A 17,500-nucleotide genomic window follows, 5' to 3' on the forward strand; every position below is an offset into this window, starting at 1 on the left:
GATTTCAGGAGCAGTTGGGTACGACAGAGAGCGAGGGGTTTTGGACACAAGATTTTGAAGGAAACACTGAATTGAGGCATTCGGCCTTCTCATGAGTGGTGTCTGTTGTGGTGCCATTTGAAGTGAGGGAAGGGAGGGAAGGGGAGTATACTCCATAAACAGACTAAACAAGGTGCCACCAGATTTTAGAGGAGTGAGAGGGCTCTCTTGAGAGTTGACACACACTTTTTGTGGACTTTTTGGAAAGTACTGAGATTGCCTTCAGTCGGATTTGCCTTCCAGGAAGAGAAGGCACATTGTTAAAAAATATATAATAAATCCACACATCGACTGGCCCACTATCCCTCTGAGTGGTCCGGCCCACCAGGCATTTGCGAGAACTGCCCTATGGCCAGTCAGGGCATGCTTTAAAGATATTCTGACCACGCTCCTTTCTCTTGATAAAACCATCTCTGTTTACAAATGTTATTTTGTCGTTTTAAATGACACACAGCTCAAAGTTCAGCACTCAGACATTTATAAGTTACACTAACGAGTTCATCAATTTTGAGGCATTATTAAATACAACTGAGCAAGGGGTGTGGCTTGGAGGTTTCTCTGCATCCTTAATGTCAACCAGACTTGTGGGAGGGTCACAGAGCGTTTCCAAATTTTTAATTTATAAGTTACTATCTAATATGGTTTTTGTCATCGAATCTTTCTTTAAATGTGGAAAAGGAAATTGTGTTGATGGTAACTGCAGAAAATATTCGAATCCTGTCCATCCATATTGGTGAACAAGGGGTGCAACAACAGATGTCTGCAGTCTCCACTAAAGATACTGGAGCAGATAAAAACATGATATAGATGAGACAACAAAAAGAGAACGAAGTGTCTTAGATGTGAATTTAAGTTGTGTGGGGTTCACAAATTTAATTTTGTATTTCCATTCCAGGTTCATTCTACATTGTTCCAGAAACGGAAGGGTTTGCGACCGCAGGTGATCTGGCTGAAAACCTGATGCTCGGTTGCTTTCCAGGCCTCCAGTCCACCTTTATTAACCACAAGGCTATTGTGCTCCCTGGGGGGCAGACTATCCCCAAACTCAGTCAGCTGGTGCCCAGTGCGGTGCTGCATAAGGAAGGAGAACAAGAAATGCTGGAAATTTTGCTTCTCCAAGACAGTCTCATCTCTGAACGAATATTGCTACCATTTGATTGCTGCGGTGGCTTTGTTGAAGTCATCGATAAGAACGCATTGCCACTGACAGATGTACTCGACTCACGTCTTTTGCAGAAACGTCAGCGTTGTGTCTGCCTGGCCCCCAACAAAGACAACACCTCTATCCCAGGATTGCCACAGAACTTTAATGGGCATCTGATCCTCCAAGCAATATACACTGTTCAAGGATTCCATACAGGTTTGAGGGTAACACACTGAAACACAACGATTTGTGCCAAGTATAGCAAGAGTGTAAACCATTCCAAAAAAATACCAAAACGTTCCACAAGAATTGCTTGTCTATCTATGTCTAGGCGAGCTCGATGTGCAGCTTACCACAGGACTCTCTCGGACTCTCGGACTCTCTCTCTCTCTCTCTCTCTCTCTCTCTCTCTCTCTCTCTCTCTCTCTCTCTCTCTCTCTCTCTCTCTCTCTCTCTCTCTCTCTCTCTCTCTCTCTCTCTCTCTCTCTCTCTCTCTCTCTCTCTCTCTCTCTCTCTCTCTCTCTCTACGAATATCTTCATGATTAAGAGCTAAAAAGCTCCAAAAGTAGCATGAGCAGGACTCTTCCAGAGATTACAGTTTTAACTAGAAGGGCATTAAGTCGAGTGCATACCTCTGCAGTCCACCCAGATCTGGATCTTCACCCAAATCGAATCAATTCGTCCTGGTCACACACCCAATATTTCCACCAAATTTTATCCAAATCCGTCCATAACTTTTTTGAGATATCGTGCTATGTATTGTTTGAAAAATCCCTCAAAAAATAACAGTATCCAGATTCAGATCATCATCAAAATCGAATCAATTCGTTGTTGTTATAGACCAAACCTCCACTGGACAAATTTCATCCAAATCTGTCCACAACCTTTTTGAGATATACTGTGCACAAACAGACAGACATGAGTGAAAACATAACCTCGTCCACCTTCGGTGGGCAGAGGTGATAAGAGTATGTGACAATGAATAATGGCAATGCTGAGGAGTGAAATGAAAGTACCAAAAACACAAATATTTATAGATGAAGAAGCACAAAGTATGCCTTTCTGTTTTCTAAATGAATTATAATGTAAATTTTAAGGCCTGAATCTCTCAATTAGGCCTGAGTCAAAGTAAGCCATCACGTTTCTGTTCTTACCTTTGGGACTATTTGGGATTTATACATAAAATAGTGAAATTTTTTAGTCCTCCCCAAAAATCACTTGTCTTCTGCCTCCCCACACAACCACCATCTCAATTTTCCTTCTCTTCCACTTTTCAATCTTGCTACTATTCCCTCTCCCCTCTATTCCACCCCCTTGCGTTTGTCATCTCAATTCACCAGCCATCTTACTATCCTCATTCTCCCAGGTTTCACGTATAGTTTAATATTTGTAATGGCTTCTTATTTTTTTTAGACATCATTTTTGGGGATCACGAGAGAGATGGAGAGATAGAGAGATAGAGAGATAGAGAGATAGAGAGATAGAGAGATAGAGAGATAGAGAGATAGAGAGATAGAGAGATAGAGAGATAGAGAGATAGAGAGATAGAGAGATAGAGAGATGGAGAGATGGAGAGATGGAGAGATGGAGAGATGGAGAGATGGAGAGATGGAGAGAGATGGAGAGAGATGGAGAGAGATGGAGAGAGATGGAGAGAGATGGAGAGAGATGGAGAGATGGAGAGATGGAGAGAGAGAGGGAGAGGGAGAGAGAGAGAGAGAGAGAGAGAGAATCTAGCAGTGAAATGATACTTCTCAACGGTTTAAACTTTGAGAGGTTTTGCTTTTCAAATTGAATTATAAACACCTTGAATATTAAAACCTGCAAATGAGAAACCAATTGGCAAGCATGTGACATGTTGTTTGTTGAGCTTTTGTGGAAAAATCTTTCTTCATTGAGTAATCAGCTTCCTTGGGCTATTCAATCCCTCTCTTCCCTCGACGGCTTCAAGCAGGTGGTGCAGGACAATTTCATGGCCGCTGCATCTCCACCAGAAAATTTTCTACCCCTGCCCAGGCAAAAATAGCATTCCTTTCCTGTAGTAATTCTCTGCAGAGTACTGTAGTAGGACCTGTTTCCAACTATAGTATGTGAGAGTACAACTCTCATGTCTGATAGTTCTCACTCGCATTTTGGCTGGGCATTCCCTCTCATTCATTCCCTCTCATTCATTCATTCTCTCTCTCTCTCTCTCTCTCTCTCTCTCTCTCTCTCTCTCTCTCTCTCTCTCTCTCTCTCTCTCTCTCTCTCTCTCTCTCTCTCTCTCTCTCTCTCTCTCTCTCTCTCTCTCTCTCTCTCTCTCTCTCTCTCTCTCTCTCTCTCTCTCTCTCTCTCTCTCTCTCTCTCTCTCTCTCTCTCCGTTTGTTCATTCCCTTACTTATTGTGTCTCAGCATTGCCCATCTGCCCCCATTAGTCCCCCCCCCCACCTTGCTCTTTCATGAGCCTCGATCTTGTAAAGTAAATGTGAAGGGGATTATATGTTCTTGACTCAAGAGAATGTCCACATAATAATCAGAAGGTATCTTGCTTGTATGAATATTCTGAGCTCAGCAGGTTTTTCTGAATGATCTTTCACATTCTGAACCCCAAGATGATACTTGAAACTTTTTCCCACCACAGATGGGAAAGAAATGTTGGAGTTTCTTTCTTCAACTGATGTTGAAGTGGCCGATGTCACACGAGTGGGAAAGACGCAGCTTAGCCGACCAGTCGTAACTCTTGGTGAAATCCACAGCCAAACGGATATCCAATTCCCCTTACAAGTTGAAGTTTGTGAGAGCGATCGCTTCAACCTTGCCTTACATGGTGGCTTTGTTAGCTTTGAGAACGGATCCCACCTGGTGCTGCACAAAAGCACAATGGTGAAGAAGTTTGTGCTCACCAAGAACCATGGGATTGATTCACAGCCACCGCAACATTTCCTGATAGGAGAGCAATACATGGGAAGGTTTTTCCGAATAGCTCGCAAGCTCAGCACGATTCACGAATGTCGAGCATTCAACGTCACAAACTTTGTAGCCACAAAAAGTTTCGATTCGTGCGATCGAACCACCATTTGCATCGACGTCGGAGACCTGTACGAAGTCAAGACGTACAACATCACTTACAACAATGGTGTTGAAATAATCAAAGCCATTCGAAAAAACGATAACACCAGCGTGTGGCTTGATTGTAATGCCAGTGGGGATTTTGTCGAAGTCCTCATGGACAAAGAGCCAATGTCCATCAGTGATCTGACAAAGACTTCCAACTTTCCACTTGAAGTAAAAGTAAGTGTACACGACTTCTGTTATGTTTGTTGTTCCAACAATCGTAGAAAAGTTCCTTCTCAATATCTCCTATGAATGAAGGCAGTGCATGGTTGGTTGGTGGTACGCACCGACTTCAGATATCACCCTGAAAGCACTTACAAGCTCATGAACAGAAAGCAGATATTGCGAACCAGTAGGGTTCAGTTCAGTTTTGCGATGTGAATGAAAAGATGAATATGTAAATGATTTTTATTCGGTTTGACGAATTTAGGAGCAACATTACCTTTCACAGGTAGCATTTTTTTTGTGCCAATCCCGACTTGTTATAGCAGCTAGCCAAACTATAGATTAAAATTACTTGTAGACTAGACCATGCAATGCAAGCAGATGAATCCACTTGCTGAAAGTCATTAAAGAGCCAGTTAGGGTGAAGTAAAGTGAGTAAAATGACACCTGTGTTGCTATTAGAATTAAACATTGTATCATAGAAGAAACAGGCCTGTGCAAATGATGTCCTATTAATGCAGTGTGAAGAATGGGGCCATACAGCACCTTTGAAATGGATTAAAGGGACATTGACCATCGAGTGCAGCATCATGGATCGCTGCTTGGTTGCTACACTTCCAACCACCATCAAGGATAGAGGAAGTTTTGAGATTCCTGTGGATCGCTTCTACCTGACCGTTCGTATGCTGGAAACTGTTGTCTGTGAAGCACCCACTAGTATACCCTGCTCAGAAGAAACCATCAAACCCCTTAACCAAGAATCCTACCTGCGTATCAAGGCATTCGAGAGCACAAGCAAGCAGGTGGCACCGAAGCGCCCGCCAAAGGGCATCAAGCCTCAAAGAGACAGTACTCTGGTGAAGCAGGTAAGACTCATGACCATACTATCATTGAGGTATGGGAATAAAATTTGTGAAAATGTGAATGAAAAACTGCTTATGATGATGAAGACTGATCGAAAGACCAATCACCTATTACTTCTTCGTGGATTTACTGAAATGCCTTCAAAATATACATTAACAAAGCTTGTCTGTGGTCCTTCAAGGTGGAGTATGTCTGCTTGAGATAAATGATGAACAGAATAATCACTCGATACTGCCTCGGTTGCCTTCCATTCTGCTTCCTTTCCTGCTTTCTGACCACAGAGGGAAAACCCAAAGGAAAACAAACAAGATGCTTGTGTAAATGACGTCCTGGGCAAAATACAGCAGGACAAGGAGAGTCTGGATTCTCCAAAACCATTTCCCAGAGGACGAAGTAAGAGGGTTAGGATGTCATTGTTGTGTCCCTCTCACTATGTCTAAAGGTCAGTTTTTTTTAACACTCTTCACTCGTACAGCATTCTTCTTTCTCTCGTGGGAAACTTCAGTAGCGCTGCTTTATACGTTTCCAAATTGCTTCATTGGTTACATCCCACTGACCTACGTGAACCAGAGTCCAGGATAGGCCAGGGCCTCCGCTTTCACAAAATTCAAGGCTATTTCTTAATTTATGGGTTTTGTGGCATCGTGGCTTTCACTCTAAAGGGATGACGATCCATTCTACCAACGAAGGTCACAAATAATCATCTTATTCACTCACAAACGACTGAATGCTACACGAGTTCCTTAACCCAATGCAAATGATCTCTTCTCTTTTCTCCGTGTCTTGTAATAATGTCGAGAATATTCTACAAAATTGCAATCCTTCCTTTTATGACCCTCGACAGAGGAGAGGGGTATTGCATTTGGGTTCGTTTGTAACTTGTGGAAGGTATTGAAGATTTGTAAGTATATCGGTTGGTCTACTTGCGTGTCGAGTATTGACTAAGCACTTGGATGAGGGGCAAAATTTTGGTGTCCTGTCTGTCTACCCTATGTCACAGTCTCCTTTTCATTGTCCGTCTACCCTACGTCACAGTCTCCTTTTCATTGTCCGTCTACCCTACGTCACAGTCTCCTTTTCATTGTCCGTCTACCCTACGTCACAGTCTCCTTTTCATTGTCCGTCTACCCTACGTCACAGCGTTACGTCGCATCTATGTTCGACCCACTCACTCTCTGATCTTAATGAATCCCACCAAACTATTTTGTCAAAACCTTGTCTAAGATACGGATTCCTGTTTTCGCATCTATGTTCCATCATAATTACACAATGGCTCGACACGCAATGCATGAACTTCCACTTGTCTGTTATTGCCTCCGTCACTGAAGGTTGACGGAGATTATGTTTTCACCTCTGTTTGTTTGTCTGCGAACAGGATATCTCAAAAAGTTGTGCACGTATTCGGACGAAACTTTGTGGACGTGTCGAGTGTGTGACAAGGCAGAATCGATTCGATTTTGGTGAAAATCCAGATCCACATTGGAGAATTGTTTTTAATTTCTTAACTGCTTCTTCACCATCGAGATATGGGACCAAAAACAATAGATAGCGTGATGTTTCAAAAAGTTGTGGAAAGGTTACGACAAAACTAGGTGGACAGGTTGGGGAGATGGCAAGGCCAAGCCAAATAGATTTTGGTTCAGGACCAGATGCAGAACCGGCCTATCAATGGGATAAAAAAACGTGAGCTATTCAGCCTGGCAGAGGTATGCGCTCGACCGATTGCCGTTCTAGTTACCTCCGCCACCAAAGATCGCACTCTGAGCTGAAGGAGGTGAAGGAGGTTATGTTTTCACCCCCCTTTCTGTCTGTTTGTCTGTGTGCAGCATATCTCAAAAAGTTGTGGACGGATCTGAATGAAATTTTGTGGACAGGTTCAGTGTGTGACAACGACGAATGGACGAACTGATTAGATTTTGGTGAAGATCCGCCCAGATCCCACTCCTAGAATTTTTATGATTCTTCACCAGTGAGAGATCAGGCCAAAAACAAAAGACATTTTGTATTCCACCGCACCTCTCCCACCCATTCTCTTTGATTTGCATGTTTCTACCCGACCACATCACGTTTCATGTTCACTCGGCCAACACTGGAACCTAAAATTCTCAATAAAAGAGGAAAGGAAGATTTGATGGGAAATTTTGAAATATGAGTATGCAGCTTGTTTCAGCCCCAAAACCACTTCCTAAATATCATTCGTTGTCACAGCTGAATGAGCCAAGCTGGGGATGTGGAAGAGGGTGTCTATTTTATTAGATACGAGAGGAAATGCTTACACATTGTGTGTAATAACGAACCACGTGCTTCCTCCATTGTCTCGGGTCGCTCACCTGCATCGATCTTGTTCATTTCCTTTTTTCGATCTTATTTTCATTTGTTTTATTTATTTATTTATTTACATTTTCATTTACAGATGCTTTCCAATTGTTCTGTGATTTTTTTCGGTCCCGAGTCGTTATTTTGTTATTGAACACTGTTTGTTATGATGAAAATTGAAAATTTTCATCTTATGCCGTTTTTTCTCATTTGTTTGGTTGTTCAAAGATACAGGTATCAAATTGCAACCATGTTCAAAAGTCAAGGTGATATTGACGTCATTTGCATAATTTTCGTCACACCTATCAGGCTACCACCTGACACCTTCTTGTCTGCCTGTCTGTCTGTCTGTCTGTCTGTCTGTCTGTCTGTTTGTGTTTTTTGCAAAGACCATTGGACCTAAAACCACAAAATTGGGCACACAGACCAAAGCACACAGACCAAAGGCGGTAGCACACCCCCTCAGCCTTTAAAGTCCCTGAAGGCCTGTAAGTCCCTTAACACCCTTAAGACATTGAACACCCTTTAGACCACAAATATCCCCAAGACCTTTAAAGAACCCTTACGCCCTTTAAGACCCTGAAGACCTGTTAAGACCCTGAAGACCCCAAAGACCTCTTGTGAATTTGAAGACCCCCAAGACCACAAATACCCTTTCGTCCCAAAAGACACCCAAGGACCACTAAGACCCCTAAGACCCATTAAAAACCATTTAGACACGTTAAGATCTTTAAGACCCCAAAGACCCTTGAGACCCCAAAGAACCTTAAGACCCCATACACCCTTCAGATAGATTAGATAGTTTGGTCCCTTGACCATTTCGAGCTTTAGACTACTCAGACCTTTTTTGACCCATTCCACCTCTTCGACACTAACTGCAATTGGAATGTACCCTTTGGAGTTTAGTTTAGACCGTCTAGAACCTTTTAAACACACACCACACAAACATACATAGTCTTCTTACAAAACACAGACTACACATTTTTAATCAAGTAATGCACAAACTGACCCACTCAGAGGGTGTATCTATAATAATTAATTAGTTGGAAGGCCGCTGGGGAAAATGCCGAGAGATTTTTTTTTGAAGTTATTCTGTCCACGTTCACTTTAATATTGTTGTGGGCCGGGGGGTCGGTGGCGAGAACGAGCACTAGGTGGGGAAAGCTTGCGTCATCTCCCACCAAACTCCCCCGGAATTGTAGGCTGTCACTCAGATAACTCTGCAAGCTGGCGGGTCGTTTAACCAACCGTGGTCGCCAATATTTAAACCACGTAGCGTAGGGTCTACTTGTGTATAACCAATTTACCTAATTAATTACACGATTTCGACAACCGGGGAAACCACGCCCTAGGCACATCTTGCTCGAACCGGGTCACTCTACCGACTGCGGTAGAGTTCCAACTACCGACTACCAACTCTGGTTCGGGTGCAGCCGAGCGGAAACTGCCAAAGCCGTGCCGGCTGGAATGAATGTATTATACGGGATAAAACCCCACCTCAACTCAGATCCGAACCATGCTGGACCAATTCAAGAAGAGACAGAAACGGACTGGGGATATTTCTACAAATGTTTATTTACAATAAAAAAGACAAAGGCAAGACTTAACGCGAATATGCAAGAAGGAATATTTACAAGGAGCAAAAACACTTATTCAGATATACTTACAAGATGGGCCCACACGCAGACACACACACACACACACACACACACACACACACACACACACACACACACACACACACACACACACACACACACACACACACACACACACACACAATGAAAAGAAACCGAGTCTTTATTGGACCCTCACAACCGTGGAGAGAGACAAGTTGGGGGCCAGAGTGCGGTGGTGTACCTGACCGTTGGAGGAAGGGCATGCTCCACGATGCGGCACCTGACAAAGGTCGTTGGTCCGGTCCCCAATCACACGTAGGGATTCGTGGTTCGTGGCGGAGCTTGGGTGGTGAACAATCGGGGTCCACGGAGGGAGGTCAGGGTCGCTCCGTCCTTCATTAAAACTCCTCGTAACAGCCACCGTGAAACTCCAGAATCCCGTACAGCCACCGTGAAACAAAACTGACTGCTTACAGCCACCGTGAAACAAAACTGACTGCTTACAGCCACCGTGAAACAAAACTGACTGCTTACAGCCACCGTGAAAGTAAACTCGACCCGTTATAGCCACCGTGAAACAAAACTGACTGCTTACAGCCACCATAAAAACAAACTCGACCCGTGACAGCCACCGAGAAACAAAACTGACTGCTTACAGCCACCATGAAAACAAACTCGACCCGTTACAGCCAGCGTGAAACAAAACTGACTGCTTACAGACACCATGAAAACAAACTTGACCCGTTACAGCCACCATGAAACTCCAGAATCCCGTACAGCCACCGTGAAACAAAACTGACTGCTTACAGCCACCATGAAAACAAACTCGACCCGTTACAGCCACTGTGAAACTCCAGAATCCCATACAGCCACCGTGAAACAAAACTCACTGCTTACAGCCACCATGAAAACAAACTCGACCCGTTACAGCCACCATGAAACTCCAGAATCCCATACAGCCACCGTGAAACAAAACTGACTGCTTACAGCCACCATGAAAACAAACTCGACCCGTTACAGCCACCGTGAAACTCCAGAATCCCATACAGCCACCGTGAAACAAAACTGACTGCTTACAGCCACCATGAAAACAAACTCGACCTGTTACAGCCACTGAGAAACAAAACTGACTGCTTACAGCCACCATGAAAACAAACTCGACCTGTTACAGCCACCGTGAAACTCCAGAATCCCGTACAGCCACGGTGAAACAAAACTGACTGCTTACAGCCACCATGAAAACAAACTTGACCCGTTACAGCCACCGTGAAACTCCAGAATCCCGTACAGCCACCGTGAAACAAAACTGACTGCTTACAGCCAACCGTGAAAGCAAACTCGACCCGTTACAGCCACCGTGAAACAAAACTGACTGCTTACAGCCACCATGAAAACAAACTTGACCCGTTACAGCCACCATGAAACTCCAGAATCCCGTACAGCCACCGTGAAACAAAACTGACTGCTTACAGCCACCATGAAAACAAACTCGACCGGTAAAACAGCCACCATGAAACTCCAGAATCCCGTACAGCCACCGTGAAACAAAACTGACTGCTTACAGCCACCATGAAAACAAACTCGACCCGTTACAGCCACCGTGAAACTCCAGAATCCCATACAGCCACCGTGAAACAAAACTGACTGCTTACAGCCACCATGAAAGCAAACTTGACCCGTTACCGCCATGGTGAAACTCCAGAATCCCGTACAGCCACCGTGAAACAAAACTCACTGCTTACAGCCACCATGAAAACAAACTCGACCCGTTACAGCCACCATGAAACTCCAGAATCCCATACAGCCAGCGTGAAACAAAATTGACTGCTTACAGCCACCATGAAAACAAACTCGACCCGTGACAGCCACCGAGAAACAAAAATGACTGCTTTCAGCAACCATAAAAACAAACTCGACCTGTTACAGCCACCGTGAAACAAAACTGACTGCTTACAGCCACCATGACAACAAACTCGACCCGTTACAGCCACCGTGAAACTCCAGAATCCCATACAGCCACTGAGAAACAAAACTGACTGCTTACAGCCACCATGAAAACAAACTCGACCCGTTACAGCCACCGTGAAACTCCAGAATCCCGTACAGCCACGGTGAAACAAAACTGACTGCTTACAGCCACCATGAAAACAAACTTGACCCGTTACAGCCACCGTGAAACTCCAGAATCCCGTACAGCCACCGTGACACTCCAGAATCCCGTACAGCCACCGTGAAATTCCAGAATCCCGTACAGCCACCTGAAACAAAACTGACCGCTTACAGCCACCATGAAAACAAACTCGACCCGTTACAGCCACCGTGAAAGCAAACTCGTCCGGACCCTTTTTACAGAGTCTCGGAGATTTATTGGCCTCTCTCCACGGGGAGGGGCCCTTGGCAAAACACACCTCGCCATCCACTTCTGATTGGACAGGGTCCTCTGGCCCACCTTTCCGGGGCGGGGCCGAGGCCCCTGCCAGGAGACCCCAGTTACTCCTCCACGTGGCTTCGCTCTCGACGAGTAACAGTGTCTGCGCTGCGAAGGTCATCATACAAGAGTTACAACGTTCGTGGGAGCCGAGAACTGGAACCACGAGACCCCCTCTCGGAAAGTCAAGGTACGAGCAGCCAGCGGATGGTGATGGAGCATGATGGGCCAAAGGGGTCATGCAGATGTGGTAGTTGATAGATGGCTTGTTGGAGAGTTCGTTAGATGTAAAGATTTAATAACCTCACTCAAAAGAAATCGCAACGCACGCCTTTGATTCTCCCATGAGACAAAAGGAAAGGGATCTGACTACACACATACTGAATGACATAACTGACTTTTGGGACATCTGTATGTTGAATGCTTATGGTTTCCAGATCCGTAACAATATACACCATGCAAAAATTCCTTTGTGGGAGTAGGGAGGGGTTGGGGTGGAGGTGGGAGGAGGGAGGGGAGTGGGGTGGGAGTTTGGAATGGGTGCAGTGGGTGGTGGGAGGAAGGAAGAGGGAGGAAAAGGGGGAGGGGTGGGAGTTCCTCCACAGCTGTAAAGATATTTGATCACTTACCTTGCGTAGCTTTCCACGGTTACTTTATGCAGCTTTCTTTGGCTCGAAGAGCATGGGAAGAGTCGAAGAGCATTATATAAAACAGGTTTATATATAATAAGTAAGGAAATACAAAAGGATTTAACTATGGGAAGATGGGGAGGTGTTTCGTGCCATAATATTATTCTAACATATATTTCTAATACATAAATGACAGCAAGAAGGCTTCAAGAAAATTATCATTTCTGTGTCCAAGCATACCTTCAAGAAAAAGGTATTCGGTATTTTAATAAATATGTTCTACAACATAAGAATGAGGTATTTTCAATAAAAGATTGGCATTATGCTGATGTTGATAAACCGACAACTTTAGATTTAATTAGAATGTTAAATAATGAAAAAATTATAAAGTTAAGAAAAGGTAAGGCTCTTTTCGAAATTCAAAAGAAATTTTATTGGTTTCCTGTTGTAAAAAAAATTATTTTGGATACAGGAATAACAAGAAATCCTGATGAATATATGTATGATATTCTATGGGGTGTAAGCGATTCAAGGATAATAAGGGATGAGGAAGGAGTTGAAGAAGAGAGGGAAGAGGAGGAAAAGTAGAAGAGAGAGAAGGAGGAGAGGGAGAAGAAAGAGAAGGAGGAAAAGGAGAAGAAAGAGAAGGAGGAGAGGGAGAAGATAGAGAAGGAGGAGAGGGAGAAGAGGGAGAAGGAGGAGAGGGAGAAGAAAGAGAAGGAGAGGGAGGAAAGAGCGAGACAAAATAAATATCAAAATATGGAAACCAGTGAGATTAAAAAAAGATTGGTGGTATTTCAGAAAATAACTCAACCCACCGAGGAGGAAAACAAAGAATTGACAAGTCTATTTGAAATATTTTCTGCAAGACTATTGACATCGACAACATATTCATTTTAATTCAAGTTTTTCATTTTTATTTTTTTTCTTAAATAAATGGAGGAGAGAGTGAAGGCATTTCTAAGGATTCTTTATATATGTATATATATATATATATATATATATATATATATATATATATATATATATATATATATATATATATATATATATATATATATAGGGGGTGATGAGGGGGTGATTTCTAAGGATTCTTTATGTTTTAAAAATTAAGATTCAAATGTGCATGTTGGAAACTAAAAAGGTTTTTGCACTCTGCAGGAATTTTTCACATAAATAAATGAGTTATTGTCTCAAATGTAAAAAGAAAACGAATACTAAAAATATTTCATATATTAAAAGTAAAAATAACAGGGTTATACAAAAAGGTATATGTTCGGTGTGTGGTTCAAAAAAAAATCAATTTATCTCCAAACACAAACTAGGAGGAGATATACAAAAGTTTTTATCAGGAAGTAAATTTACAACTACTGGAATACCAGGGGAATTACATCTACCAGGGTATTTTTTCTGTGGTCCAGGCACAAACTTGGATAAAAGATTAGATAAGGCAGACAATCCTAAATCATGGAGTAAACCCATCAATAGAGTTGATGAAGTGTGCATGAGACACGATATTGATTATGGGAATACCACAACGTTGGAAGAAAAGCATGAAGCCGATCGAGAAATGTTGTATAATTTGTCTCTGATACAAAATCCAACCTTGAGAGAAAAAGTTGATCGGTTCATTGCGAAGAAGATGATCAGTGCTAAATTGAAACTTGGACTTGGAAATTCAAAAAAACTTATAGGCTCTAATGATGTCATTAAGACTGAAGAGCAATTAGCTGATGAATTACATAAACCAATATTCACAAAGTTTCAGAGAAGGAAAGTTTATTCCAAGGAAGTAGATTATATCTGGTCTGCTGATTTGATTGAACTCAATAATGATAAGGGGTACAAGTATGCTTTAACCGTTATTGATTTGAGGAGTAGATACGCATGGATTGTACCATTAAAAAACAAAACAGGTAATACTCTTATGTTAGCCTTTCAACAGATATTTAATAAAAGTAAGAGAAAACCTAAAAAATTGTGGACTGATGAGGGTAGAGAGTTTTATAACAAGACATTTATGAATTTTCTAAAAAATAACAGTATTACATTATCTTCTTCTTCTTCTTCTTTCGGCTGCTCCCGTTAGGGGTTGCCACAGCGGATCATCCGTATGATCCGCATAGTGATTTGGCACATGTTTTACGCCGGATGCCCTTCCTGACGCAACCCTGGTCGCCTCTTACGACACACAGGGATATGGTACACCTATTTTTAACCGGGGTATACACCGGCCCAGTATACTGGTACTCATTTCGCCGACCTCGGAAGGATGACAGGCTGAGTCAACCCCCTGGTGTATTAATTCAGTGGCTCAACGGGGCTTGAACTCAGGACCTTTTGTATCCCAAGCCGCTGCCCTAACCACTGCGCCAACACACCAGGCTAACAGTATTACATTATACAGTACCTTTAATGAAGGGAAGGCAGTTGTTGTTGAACGTTTTAATCATACCTTAAAAGAGAGATTATATAAAAAATTCACACAACTCGATTCACAACAATGGTCATCTTTTATTCAGGATATTGTGGATAAGTATAATGACACGGTTCACACGTCAACAAATATGAAACCATCAGAAACATTTACAAAATTAAAATATGAAAAAGAGATGAATGTCAGAAAACCTAAGTTCAAAGTTGGTGATATCGTAAGAATATATAGGTGGAAATCTCATTTGGAAAAGGGTTATGTTAAACGATGGACGAACGAACTTTTTAAAATTGTTGATGTAATAGATACGGTTCCTTGGACTTATAAGATATATGATTTGGAAGGGGAAGAGATTTTAGGTTCATTTTATTCACAGGAATTACAAAAGACAAAGATAAATTGAAATTTTTTGACTCCGCCCTTTTTTGACTCCGCCCACACAAAACCCACCCACATAAACCCCACCCCACACAAGCTCCACACAAACCCCACCCCACACAAACTCCACACAAAACCCACCACACACAAACCCCCCACAAGCTCCACACAAGCTCCACACACACAAACCCCACACAAGCTCCACCCATATTCATCATATTCACATAATTAGTGATTAGTTAATTAGTTCCCCACACACAACATGTTTATTTAATTAAAAATTATCCACCCATCCACACAAGCTCCACTCATCCACCCATCCACCCATCCATTTATCCACACAAACCTCATCCACACAAACCTCATCCACATAAGCCTCATCCACATTCACCCCTCCCACATAAGCCCCACCGAAGCCCTGCCCACATAAACCCTGCCCACATAAACCCTGCCCACATAAACCCTGCCCACAAAAACCCTGCCCACATAAACCCTGCCCACATAAACCCCACCCACACAAGCACCACCCACAAAAACCCTACCCACACAAACCCCACCGAAGCCCACCCACATAAACCCCACCGAAGCCCCGCCCACACAAGCCTCACCCACATAAACCCCACCCACACAAGCCCCACCCACACAAGCCCCGCCCACATAAACCCCACCCACACAAGCCTCACCCCCCTCATCCCCCCTGTGCGCCCCCACCTTTGACCCACCACCTCCCTCATTCCACCCCCACCCTTCCCCACACACACACGTGGGGAGGGGAGGGGTGGGATGAGGGGGTGATGGGTCATTGGGGGAGCGCACCTAACCCCCCCACCCTCCTCCCTCCCTCTCCTTCATGTCTTGATCCTTTTTTTGAAATTCAAAATCAAGTAATTGTAAACAAAACAAATACAATTAATCAAAATTGAAAATATTAAATATTCATTTGCGAGGATGTATAATCTTTCCCAGCAATCTTCTTCAGATGTCTTGTGATTTCGAAACTCAGACACCATATTCTGTTTTGAAACAAAAAGTGGATAATAATTAGGTTTTATAAAGATAATTACATGGTAATATGAGTAAGCTTGGTGTTGGTTCTAAGTTCAAGCCTCGTTGACCACTGAATTAACACACCAGGAGGCCGACTCAGCCTGTCATCCTTCCAAGGCCAATAAAATGAATTCCAGTGTACTGGCAAAACCGCGTCCAAACTAATGATGCAACCAACATAAGGCGACATTCCAAAGAGAGAGTGATATTAATAAACAAATAACTAAATAATAATTCAGAAACATTTACCTCCAGAAAATCATGTGTTGTACCAGATTGCTTCAACAGCTTATGTTGTGTGATCGAGCTGAAAAAAAAATAAAAAATAATGAGTCAAGGGTATAGATGGAGAGACAGACAGAGAGAGGTAGGTAGAAAGACAGAAAGAGAGAGATACAAAGAGACAGACAGGGAGAGATAGAGAGAGACAAACAGACAGGGAAAGAGAGACACACACACACACACACACACACACACACACACACACGTGTCTCACCATTGGTTTAATTCATTCGAGATCAGAGGCTGTGATAAGACTTCGTACCAGTCATTATAAATGTTTTTCAATTCTCTTCTAAAATCATTGACCTCTTCAATAACAGCATTCATTTGATGCACCTCATCGTGATATGTAAACTCCACTTCTTCCAAGGACCTGCCAGGAAAAAATATATATTTTCGCATTATCACGATTTAATTTATAATCAATTACTTCATCGTTCAAAGAGGAAACCATACACAAACTTACCAACTTTGTAGTGAGCTGTTATCTTCATCGGAAGAGAGTGAGTCCATGTCTCAGTTTTTTTTACCATTGGTACAAGATGGCAAAAAGATCAGAGGCCGTGATAAGACGTCGTGTCAGTCATTAAAAATGTTTTTCAATTCTCTTCTAAGATGATTGACCTCTTCAATAAGAGCATTTAATTTCATGCACCTCGTCGTGATATGTAAACTGCTCTTCTTCCAAGGACCTGCCAAGAAAAAACAAATATATCAGAATTATCACGATTTAATTTATAATCAATTGCTTCATCGTTCAAAGAGGAACCCATACACAAGCTTACCAACTTTGTGTTGAGCTGTTTTGTTCGCGGAAGAAAGATCGCTCATGTCTCAGTTGTAAAAATGAAAATCCCGTCTGGCAGAAACTTTGTCTGGCGAATCACTTATAAGGCAACGATGAGGAGATTGCTTAGTCATTGGGTGTGGCCACAGGAAATGATGCTTCGGGCGAGACAGCTTGGAAAATAACTGGGCGATATATTCTCAAATTGTATGAATCATTTTTAAAACATACTTAAAATGCCCTAAAATGTTTTTGATTAAATTTATGTTTAAAAG

The 17,500-nt window shown here is 42.6% G+C and overlaps 1 protein-coding gene and 1 long non-coding RNA gene across 3 annotated transcripts in view; one reads left to right on the forward strand and one right to left on the reverse strand.

The window, feature by feature from the left end:
- The window catches only part of LOC147020307 (protein THEMIS-like), a 67,531-nt gene that overhangs the window by 41,397 nt on the left and 8,634 nt on the right, over positions 1-17,500 (forward strand). For both annotated transcript variants that reach the window (XM_085895606.1, XM_085895607.1), the window contains 4 exons: positions 935-1,399; positions 3,804-4,453; positions 4,963-5,307; positions 5,587-5,698. In XM_085895606.1, coding sequence (XP_085751732.1) covers positions 935-1,399; positions 3,804-4,453; positions 4,963-5,307; positions 5,587-5,698 — 1,572 coding nt within the window. The remainder of the gene's footprint in view (positions 1-934; positions 1,400-3,803; positions 4,454-4,962; positions 5,308-5,586; positions 5,699-17,500) is intronic.
- The window catches only part of LOC147020308 (uncharacterized), a 2,308-nt gene continuing 685 nt past the window's right edge, over positions 15,878-17,500 (reverse strand). The window contains exons 1-3 of the long non-coding RNA XR_015061746.1: positions 16,653-17,500; positions 16,406-16,463; positions 15,878-16,122 (exon numbers count right to left, since the gene is read on the reverse strand). The exon at positions 16,653-17,500 is cut by the window's right edge and continues 685 nt beyond it. This is a non-coding gene — a long non-coding RNA (uncharacterized LOC147020308). The remainder of the gene's footprint in view (positions 16,123-16,405; positions 16,464-16,652) is intronic.

Source organism: Eptatretus burgeri, chromosome 9 (assembly GCF_056783735.1).
Source record: "Eptatretus burgeri isolate ZD-2024b chromosome 9, Ebu_testis_v1, whole genome shotgun sequence".
Classification (NCBI taxonomy): domain Eukaryota; kingdom Metazoa; phylum Chordata; class Myxini; order Myxiniformes; family Myxinidae; genus Eptatretus; species Eptatretus burgeri.